General features: G+C 32.8%; 1 protein-coding gene across 2 annotated transcripts in view; it reads left to right on the top strand.

Moving 5' to 3' along the window:
- The window catches only part of LOC8285983 (DNA gyrase subunit A, chloroplastic/mitochondrial), a 33,208-nt gene extending 16,545 nt beyond the window's left edge, over positions 1-16,663 (top strand). Inside the window, exons 9-27 of one of the 2 annotated variants that reach the window (XM_048375559.1) lie at positions 1,320-1,428; positions 1,508-1,570; positions 2,523-2,588; positions 2,668-2,756; positions 3,850-3,898; positions 4,075-4,161; positions 4,497-4,590; positions 9,608-9,678; positions 10,046-10,135; positions 11,478-11,603; positions 11,723-11,880; positions 12,472-12,553; positions 12,649-12,813; positions 12,894-12,995; positions 13,951-14,087; positions 14,799-14,913; positions 15,046-15,100; positions 15,219-15,318; positions 16,015-16,663. In XM_048375559.1, the coding sequence (XP_048231516.1) occupies positions 1,320-1,428; positions 1,508-1,570; positions 2,523-2,588; positions 2,668-2,756; positions 3,850-3,898; positions 4,075-4,161; positions 4,497-4,590; positions 9,608-9,678; positions 10,046-10,135; positions 11,478-11,603; positions 11,723-11,880; positions 12,472-12,553; positions 12,649-12,813; positions 12,894-12,995; positions 13,951-14,087; positions 14,799-14,913; positions 15,046-15,100; positions 15,219-15,318; positions 16,015-16,171 (1,915 nt within the window). In that variant the 3' untranslated portion in view covers positions 16,172-16,663. Of the gene's footprint in view, positions 1-1,319; positions 1,429-1,507; positions 1,571-2,522; positions 2,589-2,667; positions 2,757-3,849; positions 3,899-4,074; positions 4,162-4,496; positions 4,591-9,607; positions 9,679-10,045; positions 10,136-11,477; positions 11,604-11,722; positions 11,881-12,471; positions 12,554-12,648; positions 12,814-12,893; positions 12,996-13,950; positions 14,088-14,795; positions 14,914-15,045; positions 15,101-15,218; positions 15,319-16,014 lie in introns of both variants that reach the window. The other variant, XM_048375558.1, reaches the window with a different exon arrangement.
- The last annotated feature ends 3,890 nt before the right edge of the window (positions 16,664-20,553 follow it).

Raw genomic sequence — 20,553 nt, 5'->3', positions numbered from 1 at the left:
ATGTAAACAAGTGGCCACTATACTGTGCAACTGGGCAGCTTTCACAAGGGCAGAAACTATAACACTGATGATTTCAGTAATGCTGCAAAACTATGGTGAACCTTGAAGGATCATGCACACTAATAAGAATGTATATAGCCTTGTTGCAACAACTCTTGCCAAGTTATTTATGCTGGCTTGTTAACTTCCATAGGTGTAGACTGGTTATATACCTTCTTTGGGAGCTACAGAGTGGCTTATGGTACCTATATCAGGAAACATTTCGGTTCATGAATGTAATCCTTGGATTTTCTGTCTCTATTCCCTCATCACAAGGTTTGCTGGAGCCCTTCAAGCACCTGGCTTTGGTTCCTTGTTAGTTAATCATTTAATAGTTTGTTCTGAATCTTTGTTATACATTTAATAGTTTTTTCTGAATCATCTTCTGAAAGGAGTCAAGCTGCTGTGTTTCAATGTTGTGGAGCAGTCATCAGTATTGTTGTTATTGGCTATGGATCAGCTGTTAAGGCATTTCAACTTTGTTTTGGTTATCTTCCTTCCTTTTTTCCGGTTTGGTTGTTTTGGGGGTGGGCTCTCAGACAGCACTAGGGTTTTCTTCTTACTGAATTTTATATCCTTTAGACAAGCTTAAATTTTCTAATTATAGGGAAATTGTATGTATTAGGATTGTGCTTTGTCACTTCATACATCCTAAACTTACCTTCTAGCGCAGCATTTTGGTTACTGTTTTTCCTCAAATCAATTTCATTTACCACAAACGCAGAAATCTGCCATAGTTCCAAAATCACTGTAATAAAAAGGTTTCAGGCTTTATTTGGAGGTGTTTAACTTTTTGGTATCTTGCCTTTTCATTTCTTCATTTCGATCTTGATTTATTTATGAGCAAATTAGGCTTGATAACCTTAGTCTGTTTATAAGAATTTTCTATATTCTTTAATACTTTTGGGCCCTAGGTTCGTTTGTAGTACCTTCTACTCCTGATGAGGAGATGATCTTAAAGGATCAAATCACAAATCCTTGATTTTAGAGCAATAAAGACTTCAAGTTATGTCTTACATCAACATGCATATGCGTGCGGGAATTATCCTTCTCTCTTCAATCCTTCTCGTGCTTGACCTTGATAATATGCCTCATGAATGCATTTATAAGTGAGCAATATTGAGCATATTCTAGAGCATTTAATGATAAGAATAGAAAAAGAATCTACCAGCAATTGGAAAAGATTGATTAAATTCACACTTAAGACACTAAGCACATTTTGCTGCTGTACGTATTCTCATTAGATGTATATGGTTTCTGATATGTGGTTATTTTTCAAGGATCTTAGAGGCATATCGAACTGGACGAGGACGCATCATAGTTAGAGGAAAAACAGAAGTTGAATCACTTGACTCAAAGACCAAGAGAACCGCAGTTATCATAAAAGAGGTGATCATTTGAGTGGATTGTTGGTTGCACATATTCATTTTTAAGTTATAAAAGAGAGTAATGTTTTCCAATCGAACAGATTCCTTATCAAACCAACAAAGCATCACTTGTGGAAAAGATTGCTGAACTTGTAGAGAATAAGGTATTTTCATATTATTTGAAGTAGTTTAATATCCAGTTTTTTTGCAACTGCAGACTGAAATGTGGTGAGTTTTGTATTGCTGAAGTTGGTTGAACAGCAACAAAAATGTGTTAATACTGCTTTTTAGCAACAATACTTTCGGGGATCAAATGGCTTTTTTTGTGCTTGATTGCCTGCTAATTGTGTACTACTTGAGTTGAGTCATATGAAGGGTTATCACTTGCTGTTTGCGAACCAGTAATTCTTTGCTTGTGTTTCTCTCTCAATTAAGAGAGAAAAAGGGATAAAATAAAATAATAAGGTACCTAACATTGTGAAAATATGACGGTATTCCAATCAAGAGCAAAAGCAAAAAGTGGGAGAAAGATGGTAAACTAGAGGACAATATTGAACATGAGTTCCATCATAACTAAAACTTTATTTATTTATTTATTGTTTTATTGTTTCCACTTCATGAATCTTGTGTATATATAACTGGTAGTTCTGATCAATTTTACTTAAGTTCATTTATGCCTATGTGCTAGTATAATTGGTTCTTCTCTGTCCAAGCCATGGATTTTCTGTGTGAAATGAAATAAAATAGTGTTGGAAATTTTCCCCCAAATGATAATGTTTTGAGGTTTTTACATCAAAAGTTATGAACCTTGCATAATATTTAGTTACAGAATCAATTTTGATGTTATATTTGATTAATAAATTTTCTTATTAAGTTATAGTCGATGTTAAAGGCTATTTTCTTCAATTATCTAATGAAATGAATATTGAGATTCACCTTGCAATGCTTTGAGCCTGAAATATGTACTTGTTATATAAAATGACTACTTATAATTTGATCTCGTAATGTACAATGAAGCCTTTGATACTATCTGATATGTTGTAGGTCCAAGTTGAGTAAATTTGTCATTTTCACTAAAAATATTGAATAATGGATTCATTAATTTTTTTCTGACAGAATTTAGATGGAGTCAGTGACATCCGTGATGAAAGTGATCGTTCTGGAATGCGCATAGTGATTGAGGTATTTTAATAATTGCAAGGTGCTGTGTTATAAAGCAAATGCTTTGCACTTACTAAATGTGCTATCCCTCATCTTACAGGTGAAACGGGGATCTGACCCATCAATAGTGTTGAATAATCTTTATCGTCTTACTCCTCTTCAATCTAGCTTTAGCTGCAATATGGTCGGGTTAGTGGTTTTATTTTCATATTCTGATTCAAATTCGTTTTACGTTCAAGAGTCTGCATGTCTGCTACATTTATAGCTTTGCAGTTTTAACTTATCTGATATTGCTTTCCAATTTGTGGTTTGCAAATGACGGTGTAACTGTTTTCTTTCCCTTCTTTCATATTTAATTGTAAACTGCACTGCTTTCATTTTCTAGCAATATTACTCACTTCTAGTTGACATTTTTCTTAGCAATATCACTGAGAAAAATGCTTCCTAGTGAAAAAAGCTTCCACTTGTTTTAGAAGTCCTGGATGTGTACTTACCAATATATAGATTTGGGCTTCATAGTGGCCTCTTCATACAGGTAAGACTGTATTCCACTGCAGTGGTATCATAACTAGGAGTTAGCTTTAAGGCTTTCTTGTGGGAAATTGTGGGTTGGGAACAGAGAACTAGCTCTGTTAAAGTGAACTTTCTAAAATTCCTATTTGCGACATTGTTATCCGTGCAAGCACTAAAACACATTATAGTAAGAGTATACAGAAAGATCACCAGAAAACAAGAGGGAAATTTTTTTTGTCCAGTTAGGTAACAGAAAACAGAAACTGCTATACTAGAATGATTGATATCCAGATGAGCTTTCTTCCGCTTTCTAATATGAAATATTTGTATTAACTTTTAAGACTCTATAACTATGAGGGACACTGATGTAATGTGTTTCTTATAATCACACTTCTCACTATCCAGCGAAGAGTCATGTACCTCAAAATATATTAGCATTGGGAAAAGGAAAAAATCTAATTATTGCCAAGTCCAACCTAGGGATTCTGTTGTATTAAAATTGATATTGGTGCATGTAAGAATCTTGCATTAACTATTATCCAGGCAGCTTCTTAGGGATGTTTTGTATTAAGAGTTAGCTATCCTGTTCAGCAAACATGACAGGTAAATTCTTTAGCAATATCAAATACCTGATGCATACTGTAAAGTCTTGGTACTGCATCTGGTTCTTTCTCATAGTAACCTTTCTGTTCAAAAATTTATTTCTACTGCATATTCTGTGTTAGTGTTGTGGCATTCAGTGCTGACTGTGACTTGCTCTATATTGCAGTATTCTTGATGGACAACCTAAGCAAATGGGTCTAAAAGATTTGCTTCAGGCGAGTTGTTATGCATGATTTTTTTAAATAAACTCGTAAAGTTCTTGTTTTTAAGTTTTCATCTGCATAGATCTCCTGCTATTTTAAGCTTTCAACTATTTTTATTTTCTTTTGTTTGTACTTTTCCAGCTTTTAAAAAATGGGTTTGTAGTAAATAGTTTGTTCTCTTTTGCCAGGCATTCTTAGATTTTAGATGTTCTGTTGTTGAAAGACGTGCCAGGTTCAAGCTTTTGCAAGCACAGGAAAGAAGACATATTGTTGAGGTATGTTAAGGTAATTGGTTAGTTCACATAGCCACTAGAAAAAAATCAAGCTCTCTCTTTCCTGCCCATGCTTGGGTTGAGGGAGCTTTTTGTTCCTTATGTGGGTTTCTTTTTGTGGGGCAGGGGTGGTAGGTGGGGAGGCATGCCTTGTAAGTTGGGTACATTTTTTTTTTCTGTTGTCTATAAATGCCATATAGCACCACGATACAAATTTGAGTTGTCATTATTTTGGAAGAAAATGGTTGACTTCAGTTTCAAGAGATGTTCAAAGACTTCCTTAATATATATGTCTATCCTTTCTCCTGATTTTTTATGTCTCCTACATGTTCATTTAGGGTATTGTGATCGGTCTCGATAATTTGGATGGAGTAATTCGAATAATTAAGGAGGCTTCAAGCAATGCAGCTGCATCTGCTGGTTTGAGGACCGGTAAGCTTCTTTACTTTTTATATTTCTGGACTTTTCCTTCCATACAATATTTGTCTAAATTATATTGCTTTGTAATTTTCATGCGCATGTAAAGTGATTAGTTTTGCTTCTAATATGTAGTTGGTGATTTGTTTGTGTTCCAATATATACTTTTAGTTTTCAACTTCATTTGTCCTTTCCATCACGTTTCCTTTTATGCTTGCATTTTGGAGTATAGTGGATGTGTAACATCCTAACCTACATGAATTACTGACCCAACAGCTAGAGGTGGGGTTGGATTTGTTCATATGGCCCAAAAATCTACCCTAGGTGTTAGTAGCAACGCATTTAGTCTCTTATAAGAACATCAAATCCACAATCACTTTTTAATGTGGAATGTCATGTTACAAACTCCCCACTCAAGATGGCATGTTACAAACTCACACAAAGTTTTGACGTCTCATCAAATTTAGACTATAGCCCAATACTCCATAATCGTAGCCCACCGGCTGAGTCATAGATTTTAGCGATGGCTCGTACAGATTTTGGAGGTGGCTCCCACTGACTTAACACGATATAGCACCTAGCTTCATACAAAGGAAAAAAGCATAATTGGACCCTTAAACCTTACATTTTTTTTGTATCGACATCCCTCAAGTTCAAAACAGTGTCTGTATGTGATATAGTGTAATTGAGCCTTTACGTTAACAGATCTAATAAAAAACAATTTTTTTTGGTCAACGATGTTAATATAAAAATAAAGTATCACACCAAGAGAACAAAACAATTTCAGTTTCTCTCTTTTCATTATCTTTTCTCTTATCACTTCCACAAACTAGATCTGATTACATTGTTTCATCATCTTCTTCTTCCTTTTCTTCATTCTCTCATATTATATACCAATACCCACTAATTGTTGACAACAAACCCAATACCTAAAATCACAATAACCGAAAAAAAAAAAAACTTGAGTGGTGTAGAATTGGCAGCAGAAGAAGGAGGTTGGTGGTGGTGACAGTAGTGAGGGAATGATGGATGGTGAAAATGAAGCTTTTTATTGATTATTGTGTAAAATTATAGTTTGGGTAAGTCACGAATTGGTATTGATGCTCAGTTGGCAAGGTTTTCAAGTTTGGGTAATGTCTGACTGCGATATTTATATCAATAAATCCATATATCAAGTTAGTTTTAGGATTGTCATTACGAGGTTGTAAAGAAAGAGAGTCAAATATTAGGGATTGGGATTATTGAGGTATGAGATTCTTACGTTTGCTGTTGGTTTTGTTATTGTTATTGTTCTTGCTTCGCATTTTCTCATTTATTATTAATTTAAAACAAAAAAAATTATTAATATATTCAATATAATAGGTTACATGCGATTCCAAAAGCAAGTACAATACACGCACTAACAACTGTTAAGTGAGGGGCTCGATTACACCAAATTACAAAGTTGAAATGCCTAATTGAGCCATTGTTAACTTGAGGGGGCTAGATGCAGAAAAGTGCAAAGTTCAAGGCCCAATTATGCTTTTTGCCTGCATACAACACTTAGTTTCTATGTTGCTTGCACTCGGATACGAGTATCCGATAAGGATACATATCCTTGAGTAGAACTTCTCATTTTTTAGAATCTAGGATATGTGGACACGGCTAAAAAGGATTCAAAATTTGGGTATAGGTACGGGGATATTTTTCAAATTCATGCACACACGTGAAACTGATTTGATTAAAACATTTTACTTGCTCATTTTTTGTATGATTTGCTTAAAATATTTTCACTTTAATTTTAATTGCACATTAGTTAAGTGACATAATAATTATTTCCAAATAAGTAATAATTTACTATTCAATAATTTTAAAAATTCTAAATTTTATTTTGAAATTAAAACTTATTGATAAATACTAATTAATTCAATAAAATAAATAAGTGTTATACATGCACACAACCTTTATCATGATAACTATTAAAATGACAAGTGTTATACATTATTTACAAATTATCATCCCAAGGCAATTTTAATAGTCGTCTTTCCAATAACCAAATTTCACACTGTTTCTTTGATTCAAAGAAATGTGCTGCCTTCTTTTAACATGTGGTCTTTGCAATAACCAAATTTCACTTAGTTTCTTATGTATCTTTAACTTTCCCATGTCTTAGCTGTAAAAGATGTGCTTTTCTTCTTTAAATCTTCATATCTCTTCTATATAAAATAAAAAGAAAAAAAAGAAAGACTCTTCATCTTCTCTACCATAGAAGTAACCAACAAGAGTTCTTCCTACAAATAACTTTCCCATTTGTTGCTGTAAAAGCTGTCCTACATGCGCTTGTTTTCCTTTTGAAATCAGCCGTGTCCACTTTTGAAATGAAGGATCGGGGAAGGATCCCATACCAGTACCAATGTTGTGTCTTATTGACATGGGTACTTCTTCTATTATTAAGAGTCTGACCATCACAACTTAGTTTTATACTCGGACTGATAGGTTGCTATGATACCATTTCTAATGCCTAAGCCTACATGAATTACTGACCAACAACTAAATGCAGGTTGGACCTGTCCATATGGTTCGAAAGTTAACGCCTAGATGTTAGTAATAATTCATTAGGCTCTTATAAGTACATCAATTCATAATCACTTTTCAATATAGGACATATTGCAGGATGGCTGGATACAAGGTTGACAACTACATAGTCATCTAGTATGTGGAGGAGACCTCTTTAGGATCGCTTTGTGATTATTGTTTAGTGTAAAAGGACATGCTTTTATTTTTGTTGGGCAAAAGATATGAATAACCCCCTAAACTTTTGACCAAATCTCAATTAAGTCATTTCCCATAAACTTTTGAAGACGACATACATTCCTATACTCCCCTAAGTAACAAACCAGGAGGTTGTTCCATATACACCTCCTCCTTAAGATCTTCATGAAAAAGAAAAAGGCATTCTTGATGTCTAGCTGATGTCGAGGACATTTATGAATGACTGCCGTAGATATGAATAAACTGACAAAAGTTAACTTAGCAATAGTTGAAAAGGCGTCAGAATAATCAACTCCATAAATTTGAGTATATTCCTTTGCTACAGTATGGGCTTTTAATCATGCAATTGATTCATTTGGATTTATTTTAATTACAAAGACCCACTCACACCTAATGGGCTTCCTGTAGGTAAATCAACTAAGTTCCAAGTGCTACCATTACCATCTAAAGCATTCATCTCTTCTATCATAGCATTGTGCCATCCAAGATGGGTTAAAGCTTCTTGTACAATCTTAGGAACAAAAATAGAGTCGAAGTATATGCAATAAAAGAATAAGTAGTAGGTGACAAATGGTTGTAAGACACAAAGGAAGAAATAGGGTAAGTACAATGACGTTTACACCTTTACGAAGGGTAATAGGAAGATCACCACTTGACACGGGATCTGATGGCGAAGAATCTGGTTCAGGACAAGGATCAGGAGTATTTTGCCATCTAGAGTAGACCCGAGTGATTGATGGATGAGTAGGAATGGAGACATCTGAAACAAAAACAGAAACAAGAGACGTGATAAAATATACCAACACATCATCCTCATTCTCCCCCTGACTTAGGCGTGTGAAAGGTTGAAAAAATGATCTATCCTCTAGAAAAGTGGCTTTAGTCAACACTAGATACTTGTTAAGACTGGGTTAATAACATCTATATATCCTTTTCAAACACAAGAGTACTCAAGAAAGATATACTTCAATGATTTTGGATCTAGTTTTGTGATTTGGCGAACATCTCGAATAAAACAGGTGCAATCAAATATCCTAAGTTCAATAAGAAATAATGATTTGTTTGGAAAAAGTACTTGGTAAGGAATCTAACCATTAAAAGCAGATGAAGGGATATGGCTAATTCAAAAGCAAGACGTCGAAACTACATCAGTCCAAAAATGTCCTAGAACATACATTTGAAACTATAGGGCTCTTAAAGTTTCAATAATGCCACCCTATTTTGGGATGGTGTATCTACGCAAGAAGTTTGATGAATATTTTTTTTAATCATGCAAGACTGAAAAGACATTGATAAGTATTCTTTTGTATTATCACTTTGTAACATTTATATAGAAACATTAATCGAGTTTTGATCTCAGCACAAAAGGCATAAAAAATTGAAAATAACTCGGAATGGTTCTTTGTCAAATAAACCAAGTCATACGCGAGAAATCATCAACAAAAGTCAAAATATTTAAATCTAGGTTTAGATTTTATTGACATGGACCCCAAATATTTGAGTGAACTAATTTAAAAGGAGCACTAGCTAGTTTATTGACCCTAAGACTCGACCTAAGATGATGGTGTTTGGCAAACTGATAGGACTCGCAATCTAATGAGGACAGACTATGAAATTGGATAAAGAGGGAGAGAAGGATATCTGAACTGAAAATGTGCTTCGAAAGTAGTTAGTACTCTAGAACATGCTACGGGTTTTGGTACCTGTATATGCAAGATGTAAAACCTTCTGATTCATGTCCTTTGCCAATAATTTTCTTCATCATAAGATCCTGAAACAATGATCAGTATAGAATTAGACAGTAGTTAAGTGCACGAGTAACTTTAAGAAATTAAATTAAAAAAAAAATTGTGGTAAACTCAAAAACAGATGACAAAGGAATGGATAGAGTTGGGCGATTGTACTAGACCTAAGAGCACTAGATATTAAACCATCTACTAAAGTAACCCTAATCTCTCAACAGTCACTCTGATACCATGTAAACACACAAATTGAGAAAGAATTTCTTATTTATTGATTCATAATGTTATACACACACACACAAATACAAACAAACTAATCCTGCTTTAGCAAGAATAACTAGTTTAATTCGTATAATTCAGCCATGTCAATTCTTCCCAATCAATATACATTCCTATTTAGTTTAATATGTATCCTGTAACACTTAAAAACATTTTCCTTCTAGCATATGGCGTTTGCTCTCATTTACATAGTTATGCTTGGTTTTGTTGAAGTATTCGAAGAATTATCTTATAATGTTTTTGCACATTCCTCAATGCAGAATTCAGTCTTTCTGAGAAGCAGGCTGAGGCTATATTGGACATAAGTCTAAGAAGACTTACTCTTCTTGAGGTGACTAGTACCAGGCTTTTTGTTATGTTCAGTTTTTCCAATTAGATCTTTTATACTGTATTTTTTTATTATTTTTAGTTTTCTCAACTATATTTTATATACTGTGCTTTTTATGTTTTCAGTTTTCTCAATTATATTTATTATACTGGGCTTTTTATTAATTTTTTTAGTTTTCCCAATTATACAATTTTTTATACCATGCTTTTTATCATTCAGTCTTTTTATTATTCAGTTTTCTTAATTAGATTTTATTTATGGTGCTTTTTATTGTTTTCAGTTTTATCAATTGGGTTCAATATTTCAGATTTTGTTTACATACAAGCTTTCAATTTGCAAATGCTTTCATTTAATACAAATGCTTCTGCAGAGAAAGAAGTTTGTCAATGAAAGTAAACTGTTGATGGAACAAATTTCAAGGCTAGAGGAACTACTGTCAAGTAGGCATAACATATTACAGGTACTCCAGCAAATGTTACTTATTTTTTTAATTGCTTGGGCATTTCTGTGTGGGATGGGTGGTACAGAATTCTAGACACTGTTCTCAGCGTATCTTATGTGCCTCATTATAGTAGCTTCTCTCTCCACTTTTATTTTGTTCCTTGCTGGCTACCCCTGTCACTTTATATATGATTTAATTTAACAGTTATGGATTTGTTTGCTTACCTTTCTTCCATATTTGCATAGACATTATCACAAACTTACCTAGCACATATTAAGTTAACTCAGACTGACTTAAAATCTCTTAAGCATCATGTGTATCCATTTTGTGTTCGGGATTCATAGTTATATACTTGTTTCTCTTTTCTGTAGGTTTCGATTTAGTATAACGCTGATTGTTATTTTGTTTCATTTATTTATTGATCTCCTTAGTTCTATCAATTTTCATGTGGTTGCATTTATATAACCAGGCTTATTATCTATAATAAGTTCTCTGTTCTATAGAAATTATACTATAGGACAAGACATATGCCATTCAGTTTAAGTGCTTCAAAATATATATATATTTTAGAATATCGTTAATCTTTTTCTCTGCATTCTTTTATGTTGTTTTTGCTGCTACTGTAGTAGCAGAATTTTGATAATCTCTGCTCTGGCTAATATAATACCAGTTAGTTATAATTTTCATTTGAAGATGTATGTGATATTCTAAGTTAATTTTCACAAGGACTTGCTCGTTCTTTTTTTCTTTTTCATGTCTTTGTTTTTTCTTTTACCTGCCTGGTTTTGTAAAAAGGCAAGTAGGTGATTGTTGAGAAGCATTGTCCACCTTGCTTTCACCTGCAACGGAGTTGTATTTAATTGCATTTGGCTGTTTTTTTGATAAGTTTGCAATGGTGCAATAGTCTAACCTAGGTTGAGTCATCTTCAACTATCCAATAGCCTGTATTCAAGATGACTGAAAATTTGTGGACATATACTAATATGTACACAAATTTGGACTCTTTTGAGCCCTTTCCTTGTAGCCCAGAATCTGGACATCAAACAGGTCTGACATCTATATGCATATACACATGTAACACCTGTATCCCAATCTGAGCAACATGGTGCACTGTGACTTCTAGATGTTATCAATTTTTGACCTATTACCAGCCTGGTCCACCTATTTATAAATGTTAAAAAGTGATTGTGGTTAGCGATGTTCCTTTTGTTTTACATTAGGACAGTCCTCATCTCAAACGATGTAGTGGCCGTGCAATTGTTACAGGGGTAAAAAGAACTTCTAACAATGAATTTCGACCCATGTCCTAGTATTGGTGCCAAATCATATCCTAATTTTCCTCTTTCTTTTCTTGTCTTAGTTAATTGAACAAGAAGCAGTAGAGCTCAAGAATAAGTTTGCCAGTCCAAGACGTTCATCCTTGGAGGACTCAGATGGCGGTCAACTTGATGATATAGATGTTGTTCCAAATGAAGAAATGCTTCTGGTATTTTACATGAACAACTTTTAGTAGCTGTTTTCTCTTGATGATTTCTGTTTAATGGTGCAATTATTCTTTCTGGTCGTATGATGATAACTGTTGAATATCTTCTCATTTAATTTCAGGCCTTTAGTGAAAAGGGTTATGTGAAGCGGATGAAGCCCGACACCTTCAATCTTCAAAACCGTGGAACAATTGGTAAATCTGTTGGAAAACTGAGAGTCAATGATGCAATGTCTGATTCTATAGTCTGTCGTGCACATGACCACGTTCTATATTTTAGGTACTTATTCCATGCTTTGTCCTTTCTGTATATTATTGTTCTGATATGTGTTCATGAACTCAAGAAATTGTTTTTTCTTTTCTGAAGACATGTCTTGGCCTTTTGTTGATACATATAGATCTCTGTATAATCATCATCCTTAATATCTTCCTTTGTCTGCTGAACTTTTGGTGATTGTGAATTGTGAACATTGTTCATGTTCACCTCTATTGCCTCCATTGTGAACATGAACAATTCCCATTTCCTTTTGTTATGGCTTATGGGCAATCCAATGGTACTTACATTGAAAAATTAGCACTTCATTTCTGGTGCTGATAATAATGGTGTTTGGCTAAAAGTTTGACTATGATTCTTTTCTTACCTGACAACTTGTTCATATCTTATTTCCCTGATAATAACCACATTTTTGAAGATATCTTGTTTATATTTATATACGTTAACCACTTTGATAAGGTTTTTTTACGGATCTGAATTTGCATTATCACATTTTGCATATTGCTTGGTATGCCATTTGCATATTGTGATTCTTCATTCTATAATGAATTCTTACCATACTTTTTCAATTGTACAACTGACAACTTATATTTGTAGTGATCTGGGAATAGTGTACTCTGCTCGTGCTTATAAAATTCCTGAATGCAGCAGGACTGCTGCTGGCACACCACTGGTCCAGGTAATCATTAGTGCTGTACTCCTTTTCTCTTTGCTGTTACAAACGCATTTTCTCATGCGATGAGGATGCCAATTTATATTTCATGCTTGAGACAGATTTTATCTTTGTCTGATGGTGAAAGAATAACTTCCATTATTCCTGTGAGTGAGTTTTCTGGAGACCAGTTTCTACTTATGCTCACGGTCAATGGTTACATCAAGAAGGTGCCTTTGAATCTTTTCTCAGCCATTCGCTCAACAGGAATAATAGCAATTCAATTGGTTTGTCCTCCTCTTCTTCCTTTTTCTTCTCTTTAATTAATCTATTAATTTATTTTGGGATTAAAATTCGTACTTCCCAGGTTCCTGGTGATGAGCTAAAATGGGTCCGCTGTTGCACAAATAATGATCTCGTGGCTATGGCTTCACTAAATGGAATGGTCATCCTGAGTTCTTGTGAGAATGTATGTGTACATGTTTTTCTCTCGTTTTTTGTTGCCTTTCAAACCACATGGAGATTCAGGTAGGACTATTTATAGCCACTTTGACATGAGCCACCAAAGAACTTTCATTTACTTTTACTGTATCTAATTCTTTTCCTTCTTTCACTTGCATTCCTTGCCAAGAGCCTTGATTGGAAGGAGTGTAAATTTGCAAAAGGCACATGGAATGTAGAATAGACATGGATTAGATTTTAGCATCAAACGTATTGTAAAATCCATATTTCCAGTTATCGGTGTTACCTATCCATGAAGTACCTACTGAAAGATTACAATTAAGCAAGAGGAAAATAGCAAAACCTCTTAATATTAGGTCTAATATTGCCTCTTTTTTACTGTTTCAAAATTAGGCACTTTGACCATTTATTTCAACTTTAGGGCACTTAGACCTTCAGGTACAATGATATAGATCCTTTTAGTACTTAGTCTTTGAAATTCCAAATATATCTAGGTTTCACTCCTAAATTATAGAATTTGGTTCATGATAAACTACCCATCTCCCATTTCTTTTACTGATGATCGTATAATGATCAAGGTGCCCATTTTCTGAACAAGCAGCTTTGAAAGTGACTCGGGCCAAACCTCTTGGGGAATTTAGAAATTTTTCTCCAAGAAAAAAATGTTCAAGCATTGGGCATCAATGAGGTTCACTTTTAGGATATGTTAATCCTTCGCATAATTAATTATCTAGCTCTGGGATTCTATTACAAACACCAAGTCATTTGGAGGTTTCATTTGGTTGTTCTCTCAACCACTGGTTATAGACCTTCATGGTCTTTTCGGGCTGACTTCTCTATCAATCCTTTCTTTTCTCAACATGTCTTAAATATTAATTCACATCCTAATTCCTTTTTAGCTCATATCTCGTCCCCTATTAGTCATTTTTCCTCTTCGATTTTTATTTTATTATGAAACTCAGATCCGAGCACTAAGCCGAAATACAAGAGGTGGAGTGGCCATGAGGCTGAAAGGAGGAGATAAGATGGCTAGCATGGACATAATTCCAGTTGCCATGCGAAAGGACTTGGAGAGGGTGTTGGAAGATCCTAGGAGCAAGTAATTTCTTTAACATCCTATACACTTGCTTTATGTATTATTTCTTCAGCATTAAATTAACTTAGTTACTAGAATGATTTTGATAGGGCTGCAATCTCTATCATCGAGATGCAAAATTTCCCCTGAACTTTATTCGGAAGCTTGGCATGACTTTCACCAAAGTGAACTAATTTTGGGTGCTATATCTGGATAAGCAGTCAAGGTTATCATGTCAATTGTGCCAGTTTAGACAGTTGTATTTCATCCATTACAACTTTTTGACAAATTTAGAGATTTCTTATATTTGACTAATAATCTCAATTATATATAACAATATCAATTATTTGAAAATTGCATTTATATGTTATAATTTAAATTTACTTGTGAAAGTTAATGAAAGAAATATGAACTAAGGAATTCCTTTAACCAATCAAACTTTTGTTATAGGTCATGGGGCCAATACCAATTAATATTAAATATGCCACTAAAAGTATTTTTCTTAAATATATGTTGTAAAAGTTAGAAGAATACAATTACTGGCAGCATTGAAAATCCTCTTTAACTGATCGAAATTTTGTACTAGTTTTGGGGTTCTCAGTGATAATATTAGAAACAATATTCGAGTTACTATATTTTACTTGGAAATTCAACAAGTTGAAAATATTCCAGTTTCATGCTATGACGGTAGTGCTAACAATAAAGTTTGTACTCTTTATTGCATTTGAACAGCAGTAAGGGCAGTGGTCCATGGCTGTTATTTGTCTCTGAGAATGGTTATGGAAAGCGAGTTCCTCTCAGTAGCTTTCGGCTATCACCTTTAAACAGAGTTGGTTTAATTGGTTATAAGGTATCATGGCAATCATATTAATTCTCTCTCTCTCTCTCTCTCTCTCTCTCTCTCAAACTAAGCTAAAAATGAATTATTTATTTTCCGTAAAGTTATTCTGCAATTTGACATTTTATCTCTTTTCTTTCTCAGTTTTCTGCAGAAGACCAGTTGGCAGCGGTATTTGTAGTTGGGTTCACTTTGGCAGGTAATGTTACATAGTTTATGGTCTCAAAACTTTCTTTTAATGGTATTTACTAATATTATTTTGTCACTATTTTCATGATTTTGGTGCTAATTCTCTAGCCCTTTTGTCTCTATTTCAGAAGATGGAGAAAGTGATGAACAGGTGGTTTTAGTAAGCCAAAGTGGCACTGTAAATAGAATTAAAGTTCAGGATATTTCAATACAATCTCGCTTTGCAAGGTATATATATATAAGTTTTTTATGCTTATTTTATTAAAGGAACATTATCTTTGCTGATCAATTTGCTCTAGCATGATGCTCCATGAGCGCGCACACACCAGGAAGTAAATTCGAGGTTGTGTTTCATGTCTTGGGTTATAATAGTTTCAATGTCCTCCATGCCAATGCTTAACTCCTAGGGAGCATTGCTATCATTGTGAAAGCACACATTCAGCTTCGTGATACGTTTTTATTTTCCCCTTTTCTTATTAACGCTTCTTAGGCAATAGGGCTCTTGAACAATTTAGGAAATGGCTATGGGGCCCTTGTTTTGTCCCATAAATTTTGTAGATGTGAAAGCTACCAAATTTCCTTTCCACCCGCATTATGGAGGTCTACTGATTTCTGATGAAATTTCTTCTTTGAGAAGGATTCTGAAGACATTAATGTCTGCTTAGATCCTAAATTCAACCCAAATGGGTTTCAATCCCAAACTATTTTCATTTTGAATAGATCTTTTATTTTTCAAGGGCCAAACTGACTGTAGCTACAAGTTATGGTGATGCAGATAAGAATTGGAATCGGAACTGCTACTGCTATAATGATTTGTTGATAGCTTGTCCTCCTTTTGTTTTTATTTTCCTCCATAATCCTTTATGGTGGTGTCTTTGTTGTTTTTGGCTGTAAAGTAAAATCCCCCTTTCTAATATCTATCAGGGGGGTCATTCTGATGCGGCTGGAGCAAGCTGGGAAGATACAATCGGCATCTTTGATTTCTACAATGGAGGCTGAGCCGAAGGAATCAACTCCCAATGCATCAGAAATGTTAGCAACTGAAGTTGAAGCACCTGCTATATTTTCCCAGGCATCATAACAAATTTTGAGAATTCTTGTACATGCCTTGTAAAAATAGTGCAATTGCTAAAAATGTGTAATGCGGTCCAAAATAATTTCCAACTTTTATGCAAGTACAGTCTAATGTGCCCTTAATTGTATCCAAACTTACTGGTCGTTGGGAATATTGTACTTGGATGAGATGGTGCTAATCCCAGGCAGATATTTTCAGGGGCTTTTTTGGTGGAAGGAATCAAGAAGATGCAAATTCCTGAAATGACCCTTCTGCTAGTTTGCTGCTACTTGTTCCATAAGCCATTCAAATGATATTATAACATTTTCCTTGGGGATCATAACCTTGTGCTGCTGACTTCAAACAATGGAAATATGTAAAATCTTGAACAGTTCTGAAGCCCCCTTTGCTTAACAGGTTCATTTGTTCTTTAAAGACTAGAACCAAGGTTTTTTGTTCAAAATTTTATTTTCTTATGAGAACTATTGTTTCTCTGTGCAATCAAAATGAATTGGATGATGTGTTACCTTTGTCATTTGTTTTTGATTATGAGAAGGGGGAGGTGGAGGTTCAAACTTGAGATCTCCAGGTGACCTCTATAAAGCTCTTTTGCTAGGCCAAAGACCTAATGGTGTTACCTTGGTCATTTGAGATTTAGGGTTTAAACATGTAAACTATGCCATGTAAATTTATTGCCATCCAAACTATCCTTTAGGGCATGATGTTTATTTTCAATTGTCGCAGTAGTGACCATTCAGAAAGTCTCTTTTTCCCGGAGAGTGCTTATAATAGCAATTTTCTTATTTGGTTTTCTGGGAGGTTAGGACAATTTTATAACTTATTTTTTTTGGAAAAAGCTGTAAGTTTTAAGTGTTAAGAATTTTCAATTTTGTTATGTTGTTGGCTGGACTTTTTTAATTTTGTTCTTGCAGATTATGAACTCGACAAACAAATATCAAATAAGTTGTTCTTGCCGATTTGATATTGTTGGAGTGCTGACGAGGAGAGAAAGGATCCACATTTGTCTGTGTATAGGGCACGCATATAGATAAAAGATTGGATAAATATATATTTATGTTTTAAATTTTGATCATTTAATTAATTTAATATTTTAATTTATAATATAATTTAACAGATATTTAAATTTATTTTATTTATGATATTTTAATATTTTTTAATTTGTATATTTATTTAATATGTCTATATATTTCATGATGGTATTTAAATATTATTAAATAATAAAATTTAGATGTATTATAAGTTACATTAAAAGTTTATTAGTGTTTAATTTTTTTAAAAAAATAAAATTAAATTAAAAATTAAAGTGATAAGTTGATACAAATTGAAGGTTATGAATTTATATCTGGTTTAAAATATGTATAAAATATACATTTATTTTTTATATAAAAGATTTTTTTTTTTCTTTAAATGTAAATTGAAAGAATTACTAATTAAAATAATAATTATTAAAAATTATGTTCATCGGCATATTACATAGGCACAAATAAATTATATAATTCTTAAAGCTGTCGCATAAAGTATGGATATCTAACCAATTATTTATTGTTTCTTTGCTACACAATGCTTGTGGAATTTAGAAATTTCACATATAAAAACATTAAAATATAAAGATGGCTAAATCATAATTGCCTTTTATACTAACATTATGGACAAGTACTAATATTGGCAAGCGCTTTTGGTTATGCTAGTATCCTCTTGCAGTAGAACATTTGAATGAGCTGTGGATGCTTTAAATGAAAGGGCAAGAAGAATAATTTTTGGGTTGTTAAATAACAAAGCAAGACTGTAAGTGGAGCTACATAGTAGCAAAGCAAGAGAGAAAAGAATGTGGTTTTTGGTGATTATTTTGGTTATTGTGATAATGTTCAAATAACCTAAGTTCATGAGTTTAATATTACGATTCCTTTATACTAACAATTAGCAGATGTTTGTTAGTAGCTGTACCATGTTCATCTGTAGCAGATATAGGTATTTTGGGTAGCAAGTGTTGCAGCAGGGTTTAGTCATGATGATTTATGCTATTGGTTAATTTTGTAGCATGTTCATCTGCACAAGAAATTAAATAGATGAATGAAATATTTTGGATACTGTTTATTCCTTTCTTTCAAATTGATTTTATGGTTACTTTTTGAAACAATGGCATATTAATAACCTTTCATTTGGTGTGTCATATCTCTATCCGGATTACAAAATAATTTTATGTCTAACTATTCTAAAACTATGTAACTATTACATAAGATTTACAGAAACGTTGAGTTGCATTTAAGGAGAGTTAGATGAGAAAAAAATTTTACAACCTAGAGAAAATTAGAGAAAGGCAAGAAATGCAATTCTTATTTCAAAATACCAAATCAAAACGTTCAACCATTCAATACAATCACATTAGTCTTTATAGTCCATAATCATCCATCAAGCCAAATATAATCATATTATATAAAGTAGACAAAAGAATCAAGATAGCATAATTCAAGTTATTTGATCATTGCATGCAATTAGGATTAAATGGGCTATGGAGAATTTAAAATAATTAAATCATATTTAAAAATAAAAATTCTCCTTATTTTAGAGTGTAATTTTTTGCCAAATAAAAATAAAGACATAAAATCAACCTTTGACTAAATGAACTTTACTAATTTTAGTCATACTATGAGACTAAGATTTAATCTTAGTTGAAGAAAGTTGTAGAGAACTAAAATTAATTAAACCATATTTAAATAATAATTAATTTCATTTAAAATATTCTTAATTTTAATTTTGTATCCTTTTAGGATACAAAATCAAACATTAAAACATAAAGTCAAACTTATGTCTTAATTAAGACAAACAACTTAGTCATACTAGGATACTAAGACATAAGTCCTAAGATAATATAATTTAATGAGAATTTAAATTGATTAAATCAAATTTAAAAATTAAAAATCTCCTTATAATTTATGTAATTTTCGGCCATGTCTAGAATTTAGGATAAAACTCAAACTCTTGTCTTAATTTAGACAACATCCTAGTCCAACTAGGATCCTAAAATTACAAGTCACTATCCTAAAGGATTATTAATACTTGTATTAATTAAAAAAACCTTTTAATTAATCTTCTTATCATATTAGGACAAGTAATTATAATCCTAAGACAAGTAGGATGTCTTAAGACAATGAGTCACATGCCAACTAGGATATTTTATCTAGAAATCCCTCTAAACAAGGACAGTCCTTATTTAACAAGATTTAAAGATCTAACAAGGGTAATTAATCACATTGATTCCAGAATTAATTGAGTTCATCAAGATTCATCATCAAGAAACTTAAATTTTCTATCAAATATTTCAAGATAATCAAGATTCACATGGCAATCATCAGGAAACAAGGCAACTATGCAAAGGACATGATCAAGATTTAAATCAACCTTCAAGATTGCTTCAAAAACTCATTTTATGAATGATCTAGATCTAATATTTTTTCTCAAAATGCTTGCCATTAGATCAAGAATCACACGTGCCGAATTTCAATAAGCAACCCATACTATACACATAACTCATCAAATCAACACTTGATTTGTATGTTGCGTATATATATGGTGTTCATGAAGATCAAACCTTAAATTTTTAGAAATCTAAAGATTCATTATTCATCTTCTATATCACATTTATTGCTGTCCAAAATCAAATTAAATCAAAATCCATACACATATGCACATTCCAAATCTTAGGATGTGTAGTATGTATATAGTTTTTCTTTGATTATCAAGAATCCATTTTTTAATTATTTTGAATAAATTTTGAATACCAAATATTCAATAAGATTTTTTATAACAATTATCCATGTATTTATTTTAATTAATTTATCCATCCATATTTGATTAGAGATTGGGTGTTGTTGATCATATCAAAGCTGTCTATGCGCACATTAGAGATTCCCAACACCCAAATCCTAATCAAACGAGATCCAAAATTTCTAAAAACTTTCAGATTATAATTTCTATCTCTTAAGGTTCATATGCAACAAGAATCACCAAAAAATTCAAATAATATCTATGGCAACCAACAAAATCACTAAAACAGCCTAGAAATTTCAGATTTGTATTCTTATGATCAATTAACAATTATGCAACTATTATGACTAAATTAATCAATGGAGGGTTTGATACTGCTACTGAAAATTAAAATTAAAATATAAGAAAATGCACAACATAAGCAATTAAAAAAAATTTCACGATTCCCACTAAGGATCTTATTGATTAAGATAGTCATAATACATAAAACGAGCAAAAGATAGAGAAGGCTTACAAAAGGGAGTTTTTGGCCAATCCAAGGAGTACTTCTTGCTTTTTTATTCTTGATTCTTCAAGAATGATTGATGAACTTTAAAGTTACTCAAGTGACTAGCCTCTTTTGG

This window comes from Ricinus communis, chromosome 6 (genome assembly GCF_019578655.1).
Source record: "Ricinus communis isolate WT05 ecotype wild-type chromosome 6, ASM1957865v1, whole genome shotgun sequence".
Taxonomy (NCBI): domain Eukaryota; kingdom Viridiplantae; phylum Streptophyta; class Magnoliopsida; order Malpighiales; family Euphorbiaceae; genus Ricinus; species Ricinus communis.
Note: the sequence above shows the minus strand (reverse complement) of the source record. Positions and strands in the feature narration are given on the sequence as shown.